The following is a 20,793-nucleotide window of genomic DNA, read 5'->3' on the forward strand; positions in this document are numbered from 1 at the left end:
TTATTAAACTAGTTATTTTTATATTACATAGATATTTTCTATACTTGGATAGCTAATTGCTAGATTTATGATCGTGCAATAGTTTATCAAGAATATTCTCAGTAGAACATGCATCAGTGGTAGTTTATTACCAATGCATGTTGGCTGAATTCCACTCCAAGTACCATCTGCTTGACAGAATCTTCTTGAAGAGCCTATCAGAATAAAAGGAGGTCTGCATTGGAAGCTAACTTCAGATCTGTAGGTGAAACTTTTTCCATTGAGGCGTCCTTCTGCTGGAGTACCCGGATCACCACAAAACACAGCTGATACATAAAAATGAAAAGGGAGAAAAGGTATTAAAATCTGCACATGTTTTAACCTGAAGTATTCTATATTGTTTTATGTGCAAGGCAGGCATACTGGGTATGAGTGCAAATGCTCTGTTCATTAATCTGTGTAGGACTGTAGGTTTCCTAAATTCTTGACAGCAATTTAAAATAAATTGTCGCTGTTATAGCTATTGTAAGCACAGAACTTAACCTGGAAAAATAGAGCTTTTAAGTGAGACATTTAAATATTGATTAGATTTGGATGATAAAATAATCCCAAAGTAGACAATGCAACATTGCAATGCTAAAAAAAAACCAAAACATTTTTTCACATTTGACACACACAAATGAGTAGGTTGGAAATTTTTGCCTTAATTAGATAAAAGGGAAAATGTTTATCAGGGTCCTAACAAGATTTCAAGCACTCAAAGAGTTGAGTTGACAGATTTAGAAAATGCTGAAAGATAAGTAAAAGCAAGATATGAGGGTATGTACTCGCCTTCAAAAAGAAAAAAATGCTTAGAAAAGCTATGAGCTATGAACTTAAGGGTTAGCATCCTTGTTTTCACCTGTTAATGGAACTGGAAACAGGGAAGAAAGTAAAAGGAAAAGTGTAAGGGAATATTTCAGTCATGATCAACACAAGTCAAATTCAGAACATCCAATAGGATTACCAGTAAGGTAAATGGTGATGGGTGCAATAGGTAACAAGAGATGGGGGTGACTTTTGGGGAAACTTGGTGACTTTTTTGTGGCCTTTAATGGGCACAGCTACTCAAATTTCATATCAAGATAAGCTTTTTGGTACAAGAAGGGAGAATCCTGCAGTAATTCATATATTACCTGATGTAGCTGAGTCCTTTTAAAAGTGTGATTCTGTGACTGTAGCCCAAGACAACCGCTTGTAGCTTTGGTGAAGCCCAACAGAACTGTACCCTGAAAACTTACGCAAACATTGTGGGATGTCTCCCCGCCAAACTCCTCGCCCTTCGCAGGAGAGAATAGCTGTGTTGGACAGCTGATAGCCTTCTGCACAGCTGTAACTCACGCTAGCACCCCAACGATAATCAGATCCTTCCACCTTCCCATACAGTACTGTTGGAGGGGGGCCACAAGTAATAGCTGTGTCAGAAAAGAAAAGTCACAATTTCAAGGATTTGTAGGGTTTAGGGATATGTAATATAAAAAGCACTCATACATTTGAATCTAAATAAATAGTCTATCAGACTGTTGTTCCAACAAAGCATGCCTGTGTTGACAAAGCAGCCTGTAATAGACAGAAAACTAATTTTAAAACAAAAATAAAGGCTCTGGATTTAGGAAGTCCCTGAGTGCTAGGTTGCTAGAAGCCCAAATGGTACATAGCTACCTAGTTTCATATTTTTTCCCTACATATTCATTATTGATTATTTTGGGCAACAGGTTACTAGCTAGGTAAAGGTATTCAAAAAACATTATTTCTTTCAATAAATAAGTTTTTATGATTCTAAATTTCTAAATATTTGCATTTTCTTTTAAACTAATTTTGCAGCACTATTTAATATGACTGTTCATTCACCTGCTCATTTTCTAAGGCTTTCTACATGCAATGGTGATTAATTTTATAGGTAATTAGGGGCTAAGAAATTATTCTGATATTTTCCATCTTCTGATAATAAGTGATTTCATCAAAATGATGAAAACTGGAATGTCCACATTTACATTTCTATATAATTTCTTTTAACAAAGACTACAACCATAAAATCACTCAGGCAGTAATTCTGATGACAGAAAAATGCAGTCAGTTGAATACATATGCCAAAATTTAATTAGTAGGTTAGACTTAGATATCACAGTGAAGCGGTGCTAGGTGAGTTGGCAGCCTAGGCCTTCTATAAGCAGAAGATGCACTAGGCTGTTAAATTTACTCCCTGGGCTGCTGAAGTTGTTTCAACAATTTTCACCAGGCTGCCTTATTTGTCTTTCAGCCTCACCTCCACTATGACCTTCCTGCTAGCACTTGTAATTAGCTACTTGTGAAGCATGTTTTTGGTTGTTTATGATGACTACACTACCGCAACAAGAGAATCTTTTACAGAAAGCTAGGCTTGCAGAATCCTGTTACAGAATTTTTTCTATCTAATCCAAGAGAAGCAGGTCACAAAGGAAAATGGGTACTACATTCATTTTTTTTAAGCTGAGCACTCTGACAATATTTATTGGAGAGTGATTTTCTACTTTAGTCTATAATGTCACTATTTTGACTGCTATTCTATCACAGCATATGTGCAAAACAAATATAAATTCTTACAGAAGTACTTATCTAAATGTTTGAGTTGCATTTGGAACAGTAATTGTTCCAGATTTTTTTTTTTAAATAAATAAAGACAGCAGTCAATGAATATCACATATGTCTCAAAACAATACCTGTAAACTGTTAAATTCAAAAGCTCACCTTTGCAAATTGGCTTACTCTGGTTCCAAGTGCTGTCTTTTATACAACGCATGGTAGATGAACTTGCAGGTTCCATCAGATAGCCTGGATTGCACTGATAGCTGACTGTCTTATTAAAAGTAAAATCATTTCCAAACTGAATGCCATTTGCTAATGCACCTGGATCCCCACAGTTAATCACTAGTGAGAAAAGAAAAAAGGATTTTTAAAAAATAAATATATAACCTTGCATACCTAATGCCCTTTGGTTTAGTTTCCAATACAAGAAAAATTATGTTTATGTCAAGAAAATTATTTTTCTGAGGCATTTCAATAGCATGGACCAAATATCGTTTTCCTTTAACACAGTAGCCTCATCTGGCATGCACAGGAGCCTCTATAGCTCCTGCAGACTGTTGGTGGTAGTTTTGACAGACATTTTCTACCTTCATACTGAGATCTTTGTCACATCAAGCCTGAAGCTGATGGTGCAATGCAATTCCAGCAGAGTAATGAAATGCTTCTTTTTTTCCCCTTTTATATATTTCCTCTTTTATATATTTCTTTTCTTTTATGTGTGTGTGTGTGTGCTTATAAAAATACTGATGTACTGAGTCTGGCTTTGTCAGTGAAGCCATTAGCTCTGCTTGCCTTGTAGCACTCCTCTGGTCCCTGCTCACCTGACCCCGATGGAATAGCCCAGTCTTGCTGATCCCTGATTCGTGGTCACCATTAGCAGAATGGTGATTGATCAATTCTGACTCATTTGGCTTGCAATACAAACTGGCACAGTAATGTATCCAATTACACAAAATTTGATTTTGAGCTACCAGAACTTCCTCCTCTAAGCATAAGCCACAAGGAAAAAAAAAAAAAAAAGAAAAAATGCAAAAGGAAACTTTAAAGAAACAGCTAAATACAACATTATTCTAAAAAAATATTAACATCATCAAATTGACATTTCTGAGGTAAACAAATACGATAAAGTTACATATGTAGCCATCTTAAGATAGTTCTGGAAACATCTAGCATTTATTATAAGGGCATGTACCTTTAGATATATAAAAATATTCTGGTATTAAAGAAAGGAATGTGAAATAAATGTGTTATTTTACCTATCAAAATAATAATTTTCAAGAGGAAGGCTGGATGACTTACTATGTTAAAGCTTTAGGGGAAGAAAATTTGTTTCTGACCTGTGCAGTCTGGAGCAGTGCCAGTCCATGTCCCATTAGCAGTACAATGTCTAGTAGTTAGCCCTGAAGTTTTGTAACCTTCCCAGCAGGCATAAATGACTGAGCTGGAGAATAATATTCCATCAGTGTATATTATCATACCATTGGCTGGTGTACCAGGGTTCCCACAAGAGACAGCTGCAAAGAAGAGATTTAAAAAAATTAAAAAAAATGTTTTGATTATAGGTGACTAACTAGGATGAAAAAAAAGGAAGAGAACAACTAGGTTAATAGCTCATCTTTGAAAACACCTATAGCAAGTTTTACTGAAAAAATATGTAATAGGTATATTCTTGAATTAAAATTTTATTTTTCTTTGGTAATACTATTATTTTCATTTGGTCTTTTTTTTTTTTATTTTTTTAAAATTCCTTATTCATATAGTTTGCCATTTTTGTTCTACTCCACCCAATACAGTCACTAGAGCAAATAAAGCTCATTCAGGACTTTCTGACAGACTTGTACCTCTGTTCTGCCTTTTGGCACATTTTTCTGTTCTCTTCCTGTCTTCGTTATCTCCTTTTTCAATTGTAGAAATGCATAAAGAGTAAATAGTGACCTTCTTGTTGATTTATTTTTTGAATCAAGAAAAGAACAGACATTCTGTATTGGCCTCCATATCTTTTGGGCATCTATATCAATTCTTTAAGGCAATAATTATGTTTCAGCTTCATATGTCCAAGATTTGACAGCAGCTTAACTTGATTACTTTGGTTACATGTTGGGGTTTTTTGGAAGGTGAGGTTTTTTTTTTTTTTTTTTTTTTCCCAGTGGAGCAACCAATCATTAAAAGAATTTGGGTTTTTGTTTTGAGTTTTGCTAACAACATGGCTAGCAACTCCAGTCTTTTGAGACCCCCACCTAGAGTACTGCATCCACCTCTGGGGTCCCCAGCAGAAGAAAGACTTGGACCTGCTGCATGTGCACCTGCTGGATGGCCCCCAACATAACAGTTATGATCTAATAATTAAAATATAACAGTTTTAGGTTTTGTTATTAAAACAAATACGATTTGCCAATTAAAAATTCATCTACCATTTATGTTTGGAATAATGCCTTAACATCTTTTTAAAATCAATTTTTAATCACTTTTTAGATTAAAAGATTCAAACAGTGAAGAGAAAAATTCATTGGATTGTAACTTGAACTTGCAGGAATGAAGAGATGTTCTCCTCCTAATCTCATGTTACTTAGAATAAATAGGAAACAACTGGAGGACTATAGAAAAATGGGGGAAAAAAGAGGCATTTTTCTTGTTTTTCTTTTTTTTTTTTTTCTGAAAAGACAAGGTTGAAGCAAACACTATGATTAAAGCTGAAAAAAGCAGCATTTTAAACACTGATAATTGCCACTGACTTCTGCTGTCCTACCATAGTTAATGTCTTCATGTAAGGCAAGCAAAAAGGATACTGCAAACTTCAGTTTTCTGCTGAAAATACTGATTCAAATACTGATTCTGTGCCCACTGTGATTTTTATACAGTTATGATGCTATCTGCACTGACAGAAGATTAGTCTGTGCTGAAGAATACTGCAAAGGAATAATTGTTCTCAGAATATAAAGTTTATGTGAAAAAAAAAAAAATTGTAACAAATATTTAAATTAGAAATATTTTGTTCTATCTTCCATTTTATCATGTAGTTTAGGAGACAACAGATACTACAGAACCCATGAACTCTGATGACTTAGACAAAGCAATTTTTCAAACATTCTCAGAAAATGAGAAGTCATTATAAAACTGAATTTAAAGCCTTCTATTGCTGCCTACCAATTTTAACTGCACAAAAAAGGTAAAAATTCTTTATTATGTTTTTTATCTTATTTTAAAATGTGATTTCAGAAATATTTTTGTTACATGTCTTCTGAAAGAGGCAGCATAAAAAATATCTCATTGGAAAATATTCTAACTTCTGTTGAGAAATACACACTGATTTATACTTAACTTATACTTAATTTATATATTCATTTATGCAACTTTATTTTATGATTTATCCAGTCCCTGATGCACAGATATTACATAGAAAGAGAAGGTGAAAGTATTTTATTATTACAAAACAGATGACAGATTTATTTATCACTCCATTTTCATATCTTCAATCAAAAGCATTTTTTTTAACATTTAACTCAGGTGTCTATTATTTATTTTCAGGCTAATTATTTTTTTACAAAAATTATTTTCTTAAAAACTTCTTATAGATATTTATTCCAAAACTCTAGCAGTTTGGAATGAATTTTTTAAGCAAAACGTGACCTGCTTGTAAACATTTTTATATCACCTTTCTGCAGAATGTTAGTAAAGCATATTTCCACCTAAAAAAATTTTTCAATCAAAGAATGAAAAAGTCATTTGGAAGTGTGTCAAAATGCTGATGTATCAATACCTACCTTCACATACTGGCTGTATACCTGACCAGGAACCATTAAGCAAGCATGTTCGCTCTGCAGACCCTCGCAGCTGATAACCCATTTCACATGAGAAACGTAGCAGACTTTTTGTTTTGAATTCATCCCCTAGTCTAGACCCGTGGGCTGGTACTCCTGGATCATCACAAAACCCAGGATTATTTCCTGCAAAACACAACAGGCACAATTATTGGCAGGGACATTATGTGCAAATGTAGTGGCAGTGAAACTGCTCTCTTGTGAATAGAGCCACTGCTTTGTTTCTATGCAAATATTGGTTACAAATTTAGAAGAGAAAGAACGTGTTGCAAGACAGAGCTGTCAAAGATGTCCTCATAGGTCTGATGAATCAGTCAAGTGCTTTATCACATAAAGCAGCTGTTACAGGAGATACTGTACAAGATGGTTAAGGAAGCATGGTCTCAGTATCAACCATTTATTATACATCTTGGTATAAAATTGTATATCTCTTAATCCTTTTGTGTCTACATTGCAGTTAACAGCAATATTATCCTTTGTTCTCCACTTTTGAATTATATGTCTAAACTCAAATTCTATTGAAACTATAGGTTTTGATTTTGGGCATTGATTTTATTTTTGTGTTTGTTTTTATTTTTCAAAATACATGTAAATAATTTAATAGTTTTAAGTCTGTGTACTCTCAAATGGGTTTTTCTTCATAGGCACCCCTCTCATATATAAGATAAAATCCTAAACAAACAAAAAAACCCCCAAATTTTTGAAAAAACTCAAATAGTTAAATTAGAAATTAAAATTTTCTTATGTCAGAAAGCACAATTATGTGCCATAAGGGTTTATTATTAGCAAGTAAGAGTGGATACAATTATGATTTCACATAAAAGGAGGCCAAGACAGTTTCTGAATTCAAGATTAACTTATGGGCTTTGATTGTGTTCACTTTGTTTAGTACTAGGTTCTTCTAGAATAGATTGTGCTTGTCACACTGCCCTACAGCATTTGGACCTAGATTTCCTGGTATAAATACATTCTTGTAAACTGTGTGAGTGTCTTAAGTCAGCTGGTATAGTCTGTCTCTCTGTGTACAATAAAATTCACTCTCCAAAATACAGCAGCTGCCTCCAAACTGACTGTTGAGAACGATCTCCAGCACATACAAACTTGTAATGTATTTGTGTGTGTTTTCATGGACTGCCAGGTGTGGTGGGTAAAGGTTAATCTGTTAAATTAATCTGTCTAAATTAATTCAAAGAGTATAATGGTCTCAGGGATCAAGCACGGTCATCCTTGACTTGTGTCCTGGCACTGCTAAAGCAGAAATCCAGATGTGGCCTCTGGACACTATCTGCTTCCACTTACTCTAAGATGTTACTATTTCACAGACATTTCTGTCTGCTTAAAATGTGTGAAATAACATGAGGACTGTGATTCAGGCTCCCAATGTGGCATGTTTATGGCATGAAACAGATATATCACATATACTTTGGCTTGTGAATGCAAAGGGATTTTTCAGGGCAGAATGATCTATGATTCTGAAAATTTGATGATGTCTCAGTTGCTTAGGGATTTTGCTGAGAGAATTATTCTAGATGAATGACTGTAATTTTTTTTTCCTTGGACAAGACTAGTTTTGACTTGGAGAAAATTTGAACTGGGACCATGAAATGTTTTAATCAAAGGGTATAAACAAAGGAAGTTACAGTAATATGAAGGTCTAGACTCCTTTTTATTTAGCAATGTAGAAGACTCAGAATCCATTATTGAATTATCCATAATCCATTTTTAAACAAAAATGTCAACTATTGCCCAATTCATAAGCTACAAAAGTCCATCATTGCAACAGGTCCCAGGTGAAAACAAACCCTGAAATCATATTTCTATCATCATAGAACCATCAGGCATTCAAACATATATTAATAAATAGTAAAGAAATGTGTCCCATTCTGAAAGAGACTACAGATTTTAAACATTGTATTTAGACTGTTTTTCAAATCCCTGAAGTACAAAGCCAATTAGAGTTCTCAGTCAGCCTGTGCGCAATCATTCTTTCACTCACATTATGACAACAAATTATTCATATTGGATTTTGATGGATTAATCTCCTGCATATCTAACTTGGAAAATGCAGTTCGTTTTACAATTCTAAATACCATCGAGAAATGAGACTTTTTTTAGGGTTTTCTTTGGCTTTTTTTTTTTTTTTTTTGGGGTGGAGCTTCATTGATTTTTTACATTGTGCCAACAGAGGTAGATTTTCATTTTCCTAGGGAATTACCTTGCTCTTGAGATGGTGACCCATTGTGTTCAAAGTTAGAAAATTGAATTCTGCATCCATAACAATATTTTAGTTACAGTAGACTTATCTTTCCCACCATAAAACATGACTACAGGGCTTTTAATGTTTTCAAAATTGATGAGTCTATAAAATACTGTCATATTCACAACTAAAAATATCTGAAGAGTCTCAATTATTATCAATTAAAATTTCTCTCCACCAACAGGATATTTTTCTTTGTGGTGAGAAATGTTGGATAACAGCACTAGATTGTTATCTGGCTATTCAAGTCATGGTGTAATTTCAGATCTGGAATATTATGCTGGATAAAAAAGGTGAAAGTGACATAAATGTGAGCTTAAGATAAGCAAGAAAAGATTTCTTGCTGTGCAGTGATGCCTATTAGGTCTAGGCATAGAGACCATGATGGCAGTGAGATCTAGCAATGTGAGCAGAATCTAAACTATTTCCTTGAGCAGCAGAGAACAGAAAAGAAACAGTAGTGACTTAAATTCATTTCCTTTTCTCAATATTTCACCTTCTACTCAACATCCTTGTAGAATCATCCTTGCAGCCCATAAATGGACCATTTTAAATGAACACTTATTCAGAGCTTTTTCAAAGCACTGAAAATAATTCAAAGTACCTTACATCTATTTAAATTGAGTCAAATTTGAATTTAACAACATTGAATCATATTAAGCCAACAGTAAGCATGTCCAATAGTTCAAGGGAAATTATAAGATTGTATAATGAGTAATTATGAACAATTTTCTCACTAGAAAATTTTCTTCTAAAACTATTTAGGCATATATTTGATTTTTATATACCAAAGTGTGTATACATGTTTCCCTTACAAAAGCTATTAATATGCTGTGGCTGTCCTTAGTAGCCAATCCTGGCCTGAACTCTTCACTTCAACAAAACTGTGTGATGTTTTATGGCTTCGTTTAGATCTGCATAGTCTAGGGTAGAATGAACTGTTCCTGTACTTCCTGACAGCACCAAGAACACATCAGACATTTATGGTGTTCACACTATGTGACAATAATAAAGTCCATTTCTGCAAGAGAAAAGCGGAGCAAAATGTACAAAGTTTACCTTAACAGCTTTGGTGCGGAGTTTCTTAATCAAAATTTTCTGATGTAACAACCTTTGTTTACACTAATAGTGTTCATAAAAATACAATGTCACACATGTATCCTTTTTAAGCAAAATTTGACCAGGTTTGAAATACTGTTTTGCTGTGTTTTCTACACACCGCAGTATACAACTAGAGCAGCTGGTTGAGGAGTGAGGTCATGAAGTAATGACAGAGAGAATAAGATGATTATGAGAATATTTCAGTGGAAGCAAAGTGGCTATTGGTGAAATGAAAATATAGCCGGAAAATAAACAAAACAAATATTTGGCAAAAAAAAAAAAAAAAAAAAAAAAAAGGGTGAGAACAGCATTACTCATGTGAGAAGGTGGCATTCACATAGTTGATACAAGTACCTGAACAGTGAGGGAGAGTCCCACTCCAGTGGCTATCTTCTTGGCACTCCCTTGTAGAATTTCCTATGAGCCTTCGACCCGCTGTGCAAGAATAGTGAATTATGGAGCCATATGTAAATTTGTCTCCTGAAAGAATTGCATTTGCAGGTACCCCAGGATGTCCACAAGAAATGGCTAATAAAGGAAAGAACACAACTTTATGAGGTGTTCTCATAGCACAGAAAAAGTCTCTTAGAACTTTTAAATATAAGGCGGGTTCTACAAAATATACATCTGTCTGGATTTCAACTCTTACATAGCTTCAGTTTTCTTCTTTCTTCTGACTTTATTGGTCATTTGTAAGATTAAGCACAAAACTATGTATAAAACTAGCCCATCCAGTTTAGCCTTTCTCTAAAAATATATAGATTTCTTTCCTCATTAATTTCTGTTAATGATCGTTCCCTACAAATATTACACCTTATTTTGGTTAGCAATAGAAAGGAAGACATCAAATAAGGCTATTGCTGTAATGTGCTTATATATTGCAGATATAATAATGTAAGTAGCTTTACCATATCTACAACTAGGTACAGTTTAAGCAGCATAGTGAAATAAAATATTTATTCTGTAATTATTATAGCAATATGATGAACTAGACTGAGCAAGAGGAAAATTGATTACTGATGGATTTTTATCATTTTAAATCATACTTATTTTTTTTAAGGTACAAGAAGTAAGGAACATGCTGGCACCAGTAAATATTCTGGCCAAACTAAAAAAATGCAGCTATTTTGTATCTAAAATTTTGTGTTTTCCCTAATTATTTTACTACTGAAATGTGAATAAACACCCTTTTTCGGGTTATAACTCTTATTGAAAGACATTGAAAACATAGATTGTTGTGAAAAAAAAAACCAACAAAACAAAACTGCTTGGGTCATGTGAATATTAGATGCATAGCAGTATGAAAAGAATAATAAAGAAATAAATTCACCAGCCTAGTGACATTTATTACTCTGGTATATAAGTGTAAATCCATGAAATAAATCATTTTAGTAAAAAATAGCAATACTGTAAAGCAAAAACTTTAAAAACATCTGATGTGTTTCAAATTAAAACATACTTCAATTTCATTTACTACTTCTTTTAATTGCATTGCAAATCAGAAATTATGACAGCAAATTAACAGTGATCAGAGCAGGAAAACATCTCAATGGAAATTAAACTCAAGCAAATTGTTATTTTGTTCAATTTGAAACTTACTGATCATAGGAAACACCAGATTTCCTCCCTCTCTGAGGAGAAAGTGATGGAGGAAATATGAAGTGATGTTATGAAAAGATCCTCTTGAGCAAAATTTTTCTACACAATATTTCACAGATTTGTTCTCATATATACACTACAATGAGTTTGAAAAAAATATAAATATCTGATATAGGCATTAATGGTCTTAGACTATCATACTAAATTATAACAAATAAATAATAATATTAGATTTCCCTAGCTGTTTCCAGATACCTTAACAATTCATTGATAGGGGAAATTAATGTTGACTTTTTGGCATTTGAAATAATAGTTTCATAGTTCCCTGGAAACACATTTTTAATAATGGTAAGTTGCATGATATTTTGTCTTAATCTTTCCTTACTGAGTCATACAATTTGCAATTTATTAATCTTAAAGTCCACATTGTTTCTTAATAGATGGCTACACTCCTTTTTTCTATCACGATTTAAAATCATGCACAACTCTTTAATGTTAATCCAACCAAATGGACACTTACACAAACATTTTGGCAATGATCTATCCCATAACCCATTAGCTTTACAGGTCAGTGCAGATGAGCCCAAGAGATAAAAGCCCTTCTTGCAATGGTATGCCACACTTGTTCCATATTTGAAACTTTCAGGATAATTCTGCTGTCCGTGACGAATTGCATTCTCCACAAAGCCAGGATCGGAGCAGTTCACCACTGAAAGACAAACAGTATTCATTGCTGAGACATAACAGCAATAAGTTTAGCAATGATTTTCATCGCTTCAGTAGAAACTCATGTCTGTGGTTCATCTATGGTTCCTTTGTGGGTTTTATTTGACTTAAATATCGGAAATATTGACTCCCAAGTAAGACACTAGATCTTTTTGCTTTGAAATTAATACTACAATTTACTCCAGTTATTTTAATAATCTTGGGCAAGATACATAGTATCAAGTATACAAGTGATTCAAAGATGAAAGAGAAATTGGAGGAATTTCTTATCATTCCCTTGGTAGGCTTTGTTTGGTCTTCTACATAATTTTTATGTGAAGGAACAGTTCAAACAACACTTTGAAATTTTTTCTTTTTTAAAAATTTATTCTAATGAGAAAATTTGCTTCAAATATTAAAGAAATTTACTGCTATTAATGTGTAGAACAGGAAAAGGACAGCAGTGAAAATCAAATACTTGATAGGGGAGCAGGAGTGAGGGTAAGCACCAAAAAGCGTGAAGTAATTTTTTCAGATTGCCATTAGAAACCTAAAAAATTATGGGTATTTTCATTACTGTTTTGTTTTTATATAGCTACCATCTCCACTCCTTCATTTTATACTTCGTAGTGACTGCAGGGTCCCAGAACCATTTAACAGCTTGGGTTAGTAGGGACTTTTTAAACACCCAGTTTTGCTGTCTGTTAATCTGAAAACTATATGAAAAGTTACAAACACATACTCCACCCCTCCCATCTTCATTCGAAAGAGAACAGTAAAAAGAAACTAAAAAAACTACTTACAATATAATTATTATAATAAATTAAAGCTCATCAAAGGACCACAGGAATCTACCTTTCAAGTATGTCATTTAATTCAAATAAATTTTCATTAAAAATAAATCAATGGACAAGAATATAGTTATGATTATCATTTTAGAAGTAAGATATACATAGTCTTCAATAAACTGCTTTTTACTCCTTTTATTCAAAAGCTTAATTTTTACCATACATAAAATTTAAATGTGCTGATTAGGCAATACACTAGAACAAGGCATCTTGTGCAAATATTCATTGAAGGGATATTTCATTTAATCAGCTAAAAAGTATCAGGATTTTAGAAAAAAATCTAACATCCTAAAATTTAATCTGGAACAAAATCCAGTTTTGGTTTATTTACCTTTATCTTTTAAAGCAATGTTCTAAAAAGTGTTAAGTGTTCAAAATTTTAACCTCACAATTCTAAACAAATATATGCCTAGGTCTAACGAATGTCTCATATGAATCTAAAGTTTTCCTTAATAAAAATTATTTTAGAAGTAATATTTGGGGAAAAGAACTCTTTTTGGCATAAAGAAACCTATTTTTCATGTACCAATTGTTATTAAAAACACTAACAATACAGTTACACAGAAAAGTCCAATATATTTTTAAAAATTAAGTATTACAATGATGCACACAAAGCATTAGAAAGATATTATGCTGAAGGATTTTGTTCAGTGAAAGAGATTATTTTGTTGTTTTGGTTTTTTCGTGTTCATGAGCAGTAATAAAACTTTAGTCTCCTAACTGAAACTATTCCTATTTGATTTGTGGTGAATCCTATTAAATAATTCAACAGAGAAGTTACACTCAGCTTACATTATAATAGTTTAGCTTATATTTCATATAAAAACTTTTATTTAAACATAGTGATATAACCATAACATTTTATACAGAAATCAGATAAATGCAGGTTTAATAAATATGTGTTTACATAAGATTTCATTGACAGAAAAAAATACCTCTTTAGCTCTTAACTATTTTTTTCCTGTTCCATATTTTTTCCAAGGGAAAAATAGCAAGTTCCTATATCTTGCTGCTCTTTGAAATCTATGAAAAATTTGGATGTGGAAGTCTGTGTCTCTGTCCTTGCTTTGAAGAGCTCCAAAAATCCTTTCTTCTGGGGATCTCTATTTAAGAGTATTATCAAGAGAAAATGCTTTTTTCTTTTACATGACATATTCTTTGTTACTGCTTTTTTTTTTTCACAGTTACTCATCTTTGTCAGCTAAGTCTAATTCTTGCACTGGCAATATAACTATCATTGTAGAACAGGGACATGTGAAAATCTGTAAAATGCAGAGTCCACTGACAGGTTACCTTACTAAAACATTAAGCTAGATCTGAAAGAGCTCATATGTACTCATAGTGCAATCTTTTCTTACAGACACCAGCACAATTCCCAGAAACAACACATGCTGCATCCTAATTAACTATTTTTCCTAGGCAATTAGACATGGTAGTGCTGGGTAGATGCTGCTGTAAAGTTTCTGCTTTTGGAACTAGCCTGCATCCTCTGCATAGTTATAAGTTGCCTTGTACAAACACATCCTTAAACTTTATTTTCCCACAGAAATGTATACATGTTCCTAAACATTTGAATACACATCTTTATCAATGTGAATATGAAAGCCAGCACTTGTTCTCGGGCATGAGGCCAGTAGATGGTGGCTCAGTCTATGCCATTGTGCTCAGACACCCTCCAGAACAAGGTGAATTTCTCTGAACAGCTCATGAAGAATGACCCTCCTGTCCATCCTAACCCCTGAGCCATGCTCCAAACCATTCCTGTGAATGTGCCACTTGGTTCAAATGAAAAACCATCTAAATAAGTAGAAGCAAGTCAGCTCCCAAGCCAAGCCCTGTCTAATATAAAAATCCAGATTGATTTAATTTCAATCACAGAAGTGAATATTTCAAAATCTTTTTATTAAGCTAAAAACTATTTTATGGTAATTTGATTCCCAACCTCACAATTACACAATACCACTATTGTGATCCACCATATCAAAAAATGAAGTCTAGGGTTGTATGGAATATTTGTACTGGTAGAGAACAGAATTCAGGTCTTCCTGAGACCTATATCTATATTATAATCAGTACGCCATTTTGCAATGAAACCGTGTATCAAAAAGTACCTATGGCAAAATAACACCTTTCCATTCCATTGATACCTACCTGTTCTAGCAACTACACCTTAAAGAACAGCTCTTCCCTTAAATGACACAGATAAAAAAAGATGGAATTTTGCTTTATGGCTGTGACAATATATGTTAAATCCTGCGGAAAAATAATAATTACATTCCTCTGCCAATAGTCCAAAGGTGAATTAATATGTTTATCAATACATAAATCATATTTAAATATTTTCTGTATTAGAAATTTTATCCCGGTACAAATAGAACTCCTGTACTCACAGAGATCCACAGTACAGATGCATGTTTAGCAGCCTGCATGTAATATCATCAAAAATTTTTTTTATCTAAATAATGTAGCACTATAAACTGGGCATTCATAGCTTAAAGAGGATATCCACTTTTACAGTAAAATTTCACTAATGAATACACAAAATTAGTCCAAATTTGCATGAGGACACATACTACTGAATTATTCCCAAGCTATCGGACAAGATTCATACTGTTTATCAGATTAAGTTTTTTTTATGATGTAAGAAGAATCTTTTTTTCATGCAATCTATATTTTTAGTTTACTTTCTGGTGGGATTTTTGGGTGGTTTTGTTTGGTGGTTTTAGGGATTTTGTGTTTGTTTGTTTTAAGGTTTTTGTTTGTTTATTTGGTTTGGTTTTGGGTTTTGTTGTTATTATTGTTGTTTTGTCTGAGAATGAGGTTGCAGATACTCTGGTATTCTCTTTGATGGAATGGGAAGGACAGCAGACATCTACAGGCACAAGCCTTTAAAAGAAAGTGCCTTCCAGAACAAAAATGTGGACAACTCATCATAGTATCATAGATTATCAGTCACATAGAAATCTCACTTGAGAGTGTGGTAACTCCAGAATATCGGAAAGTGCTACTTTTTTAACTAAAATATTGACTGCTTATTTTATTTCTGGATTAACGTGATCAATAGTGAAATACTGTAGAGATAAAAATAATGTAAAAGAAAAGCAAAAAAATAGTGAAATGCCATTTTAGAATTTGTTCAAAACAAAATACAAAAACTGCTTTTTTTTCACTGAAATTTAGAGAAAATCATTGTTATTGAACTCAAATATGCGCTAGATTAGTTGAAAGAGAAAGTAATAGTTCAAATTATTTTAATCTCAGAACAGTCTATTGAAACAGAAGAAAAATCTGATACATGTTAAAAATTCTCACATTTATTGAAGGTTTTGTAGATTCATGAATACAACTATTTTCAAATATTCTCATCCTATGGATTATTCAATTCTCTCCCTAGGTTTAATTTTTAACCAGCATTCACAAGAGCTATCCTTTTTTTAGTGGAGCTGAGATTATTAATACAAAACAAAATCAAATATAACTGTTTAAAATTTAATCTTTAGTTTAACAGGTAATCATGCCAAGCTCACTTATGGAAAGTCGGTATTAGAAATTAAAAGAAACTTTGTTTCATGAAGATATGCTGGCCCAAAGCCACCCAAAAGCAACTCTAAGTGAACTATTTTTGCAAGTCGATAGGGAGAACGGAAAAAGTTAATTCTCTATGCAGACCAGAAATATGGAATGTTCAAGGAATATTTTGCAGTCCCAAAGTATCAATTTTTCTGTATGATTCAGAGTTTTCACTCCAATACCAGCAGTATCTGTTTAGACAGTTCAGTGATGAATGAAATACAGAACAGTCACCAAATGCATAATTTAAGCATGTGCTCTGTGAACGAAATCCTTGCATCATACATGAAGTCTTACCAAATGATTATGCAAGAGAATACGATCCCTCAAGTTAAGTTAACCAAAATTATGCCTGCAGTGCCACTTAAGATCAGCTATCAGTTTTTAAATATATACACAAATGTGCTGTTGCTAAGAAGGGCTGCAGTGAGGAGTGTTTTAGAAAAGAATTTGAGTTGGCTGGCATACAGAACTAAGGCAGTATTTCCCCAATTGCCTTTCACCCTGGGGACTCAATTGTAAATCACAGAGAGAGTAGATGGAGATTGCTGTCTCTCAATGACACCTGTCAAGAGTTGCATGGGAAATGAATCCTGTCAGTCTTGGTTAAGTCTTCTGAGAAAAGCTGGAGAATACTCCAAGCCTCCCCTGATAACTTTGGAACCTCACACTGAGTAGATTCAAACCCTTGAGGACAAAGAAGTTAAAAGATCATGTCAGAGTCCTCTAGGGCAGCTTTCTGTTAAGTTGAATGATCATCAAAAAGTACATCATTCACAGTATTTCATTTCTTGTTCTCTTTTTTTTTCTTGACAGAAAAAAATCTTAAGCTTTTCAAATAAACTTTCATATCTTATCAACACATATTTAAACATTTTTATGTGAAAAGTATTGCATTAATGTTGGTACCTAAAAAATGTTTAGGGACTAACACTCTAGAGTGAATAAAGAGTAGAGAATTCACTCTGGTTTTGTGACAAGTTTTTAAAAATGCTGTCAAAAGAAGAAAGAAAATTCTGCTTGTGAAAGCATGATGACAAAATTGCCAGTAAATAGAATTTTAGTAAAGGACAATGCAAAGTCAACAATAAACAAGAATGAAAACTTCTCAGATTTTGCCAGGTATTGCAATAGCAAAAGAGACCAGAATGACAAAGTACTTACCTGTTATTTTTATCTTGTCTTCTCTGTACGCAAAATTCATTTTTGGGCATTTATGTACAAGTAGTATTAACACAATAGGTTTTGTCAGACTAGTACAAACTCTGGGATCGTGACTTAAAGTCTTTTTCTTCAGATTATTTATTAATCTGAGCATTGTCTTTCACATGGATGAGGACCTCTTCAGCTGTCTCAAAAGATGTCTCTACTACTTTTTAAAGTGTCTTTGCCTGATCCCCAGGCTGTTTTCACTCCAGAGAGGGGCATCTCTGCCAGATCAGGTAAATATCTCGAACACCGTATGGCATCTCCTATGGCACTCCACCTCCTTATTAAGGAAACTCACTCAAGTGCAAGCTATCCTTCTGAAGAATATCAACGTGCTATCAATATGAACAGATTAGGCATATCTGACATTTAAGAATAAATAAATCACAACAAAGGCCTCTGACTTAGGAAAAAACAAAATTGAACAAAATGCATTTCTCAGCTTATATAAATCCTTTACTCCCAGATTGAGAACTGCTTAAATTCAGAGCTGCTTTATCTTTGGATGAGAAGAATTGGTCACCAATCTCAGTCTATCAGCTGCCATCAGAAATGTTATTTTTCTTGCCAGTGAAGGAGTGGATTATATTACCACTGGTTCAAATGACACAGCCACTAAATAGAACATGATAAAATTGGCAATTCTTTGTAGATACCAGTATCCTGATAAGACATAAAAGCCTAATTAAACTTTTCAAAAATCTAAGACCAATGAGATAAAGAAAGATAAACCTTTCAATTTAGAAATTCAGCACAAATGCAGTATAAATAGAGACCTGAATTCTTTATTACTTACAAATAGCCTGGACTTACTGATACAGGCTGGAGAATGTGAGCTAACTCAAACCTCTGCAACTTTGCCAAATCCATCCACTTCCCATTGAAGTGTTTCTGGTCTTAAGAAACATATTTCTTAAAGGAGAAAAGCTCCTAAATCTCATTTATAAAAAGATAAAAGGAATTCTGAAGGAAACAGTAGCAAAAGATATCCACTTTTCCTGGTACAGATTATGAATGTGAGTGTGCCTTAATACAGGCAGATAGTGTGGTGTTTAATACAGCAGTTCTTGCTTCAAGCATAATATATGGAAAAATGACCTGCAGTGCAATCAGGATTGCAGAGCCCTGATGAGACCACCTGATTTGGTTCTCATTTTGGAGGTTAGGAGTTATTATGACAAGTAGAAAGAATGGAGATTGGCTTTCAAAGACTAAATGGAAAGTGGTTCCAAACTGCTAATGGGGAAAAAAAACCCAAAAAACCAAGAAAAACCCCCAGTGAACATACTTGGCTTAGGATTAAATATAGTCGTAACTATTTCTGGGGTAGCACATCCAGGCTGCACCAAGCTTTACGCAGGCAGTTTTGCAGCAGAAAATAGAGATCTGGGTATTGTAATATTTCTGATGCCAGTTACCAAGGCAAGTAAACCAACTATTTGACCTGTTCTTTATCAAATAAATAAAAGTAAAGATAGAGTCCATGTGGAGAATGATGAATTTAAATGATGAATTTAAAGTCATACTTCAGAGACCTTCACATTCCAGAAAAGGTTATCGCCAATCTTTAGAAAATACTGAGTCCATCAAAAGGATTAAATACATTTTTTTAAACAGATATTACTGTTTAAATAGTTTTAAAAAATTGGGGTTTCTATCTCACAAAGTACCCTAACATGACAACATGCTCTTTTTTCACTTGTGACAGAAACGGTGGGAACATAATTTCCCCAAGGCATGGGTATTACAAGAATAGCATTACCTCAGAACACAGGTCCAAATAAAAGACTAAAAAAATATGTAGATTTTCAGAGATGAAAGGTTTTACTTGCTGAGCCAAAACAGACACAAATAGCATTCTGGAGTAGGGGGAAATATCATTGCAAAGCAATTCAGTGCTTTCAGTGCATTTAGGATATACAAACATTAAAATACTTTTTTCATACAAGTTTTTATCACACAGATCTTAAACAGCAAATTTCATCTTTTCTGTGGATTACTTTTTTTCTTATCCAAAACCTACCATTTAATTTCCTTCCTAAATTTCCTGTCACTGATTACTTAACAGTTAACCTACTGTTGACACAACAGACAGAAGCAATGTATCATTGCAAAAGGGTACCTTAGAACTGCAACAGCTTTATTTTCCAAAAACATCAAGGTTTCGTATGCACACATAACAGCTCAGTTTCAACATAATAAAATGAAATAAAATATAAAATAAAATAAAATTCTGCAATAGCTTCAAGCAGCAATCTTTAATTTGTAGCACTTCCTGCGCAATCTCAGCCGAATGAAGCCAAGTTCATTATTGACTCAGGTGAACTCAACTGAGGTTTGAAAGAAAGGTCATATGTAAAATCTCAGTTGAATTAAATGATACAGGTTTGCCAGGAATCAATTCTTTCCCAGCAGGATATTTAAAGAGCTGGAAGATTTACTTTATTTGTAAACAAATTCATAATTCATAGTTAACAATGAATTTCAAAACAAATGCTTTCCACGCATTAGATAAAACACAATTTCAGAAGTAAAGGCTTATGCCAGAAAAAGGGCTATTACTTGCTTTAGGTAAGATCTAATCAATTCTTTAAGACCAAATTTGACACAGGAATATTGTTGGTGTATATATATGGTCTTTAGTCATAATATCTATACAAGAATACTTGAACTTGGAAGTGACGAATAAACAGTTTGCCCAGGGCTTTCTCCAGTTAGGTTTTGAATAGCTGTAAGAATGGAAAATGCACAATGTCTCTGGGAAATTTATTCAGGTATTTTATCATCCTTACATTTAAAAATATTTTTCTTATGTTTGATTTTGTACCCTTTGCATCATGTACTTTCAGACTTAAGAAGTCCGACCCTCTTTTTTCATACTGTCCCTTACATATGTATAGATGATAAGCAACATTTCCCTTAGGGGACCCTTCTCTCCCCTAAGCTGAACAGCCCAAATTCTCAGTCTCTCTTCAAATGAGAGGTGAGCCATGAGAAAAGTTTGTTTCTCTGAGGATATATTTAGGAAAGGGCAGAATACACCAGAGAGAGGACCAGAGAGGCCGCAGACACAGACAACAGTGAGAAGTAAGAAAGGGAGCAC

The 20,793-nt window shown here is 33.5% G+C and overlaps 1 protein-coding gene across 2 annotated transcripts in view; it reads right to left on the minus strand.

Annotated features, from left to right (window-relative positions):
- Positions 1-20,793, minus strand: part of CSMD1 (CUB and Sushi multiple domains 1) — a 1,065,169-nt gene that overhangs the window by 27,342 nt on the left and 1,017,034 nt on the right. For both annotated transcript variants that reach the window (XM_038133051.1, XM_038133050.1), the window contains exons 55-61: positions 11,879-12,067; positions 10,114-10,287; positions 6,345-6,527; positions 3,921-4,097; positions 2,746-2,925; positions 1,260-1,433; positions 132-305 (exon numbers count right to left, since the gene is read on the minus strand). In XM_038133051.1, coding sequence (XP_037988979.1) covers positions 132-305; positions 1,260-1,433; positions 2,746-2,925; positions 3,921-4,097; positions 6,345-6,527; positions 10,114-10,287; positions 11,879-12,067 — 1,251 coding nt within the window. The remainder of the gene's footprint in view (positions 1-131; positions 306-1,259; positions 1,434-2,745; positions 2,926-3,920; positions 4,098-6,344; positions 6,528-10,113; positions 10,288-11,878; positions 12,068-20,793) is intronic.

Source organism: Motacilla alba, chromosome 3, assembly GCF_015832195.1.
Source record: "Motacilla alba alba isolate MOTALB_02 chromosome 3, Motacilla_alba_V1.0_pri, whole genome shotgun sequence".
NCBI classification, from domain to species: Eukaryota; Metazoa; Chordata; class Aves; order Passeriformes; family Motacillidae; genus Motacilla; species Motacilla alba.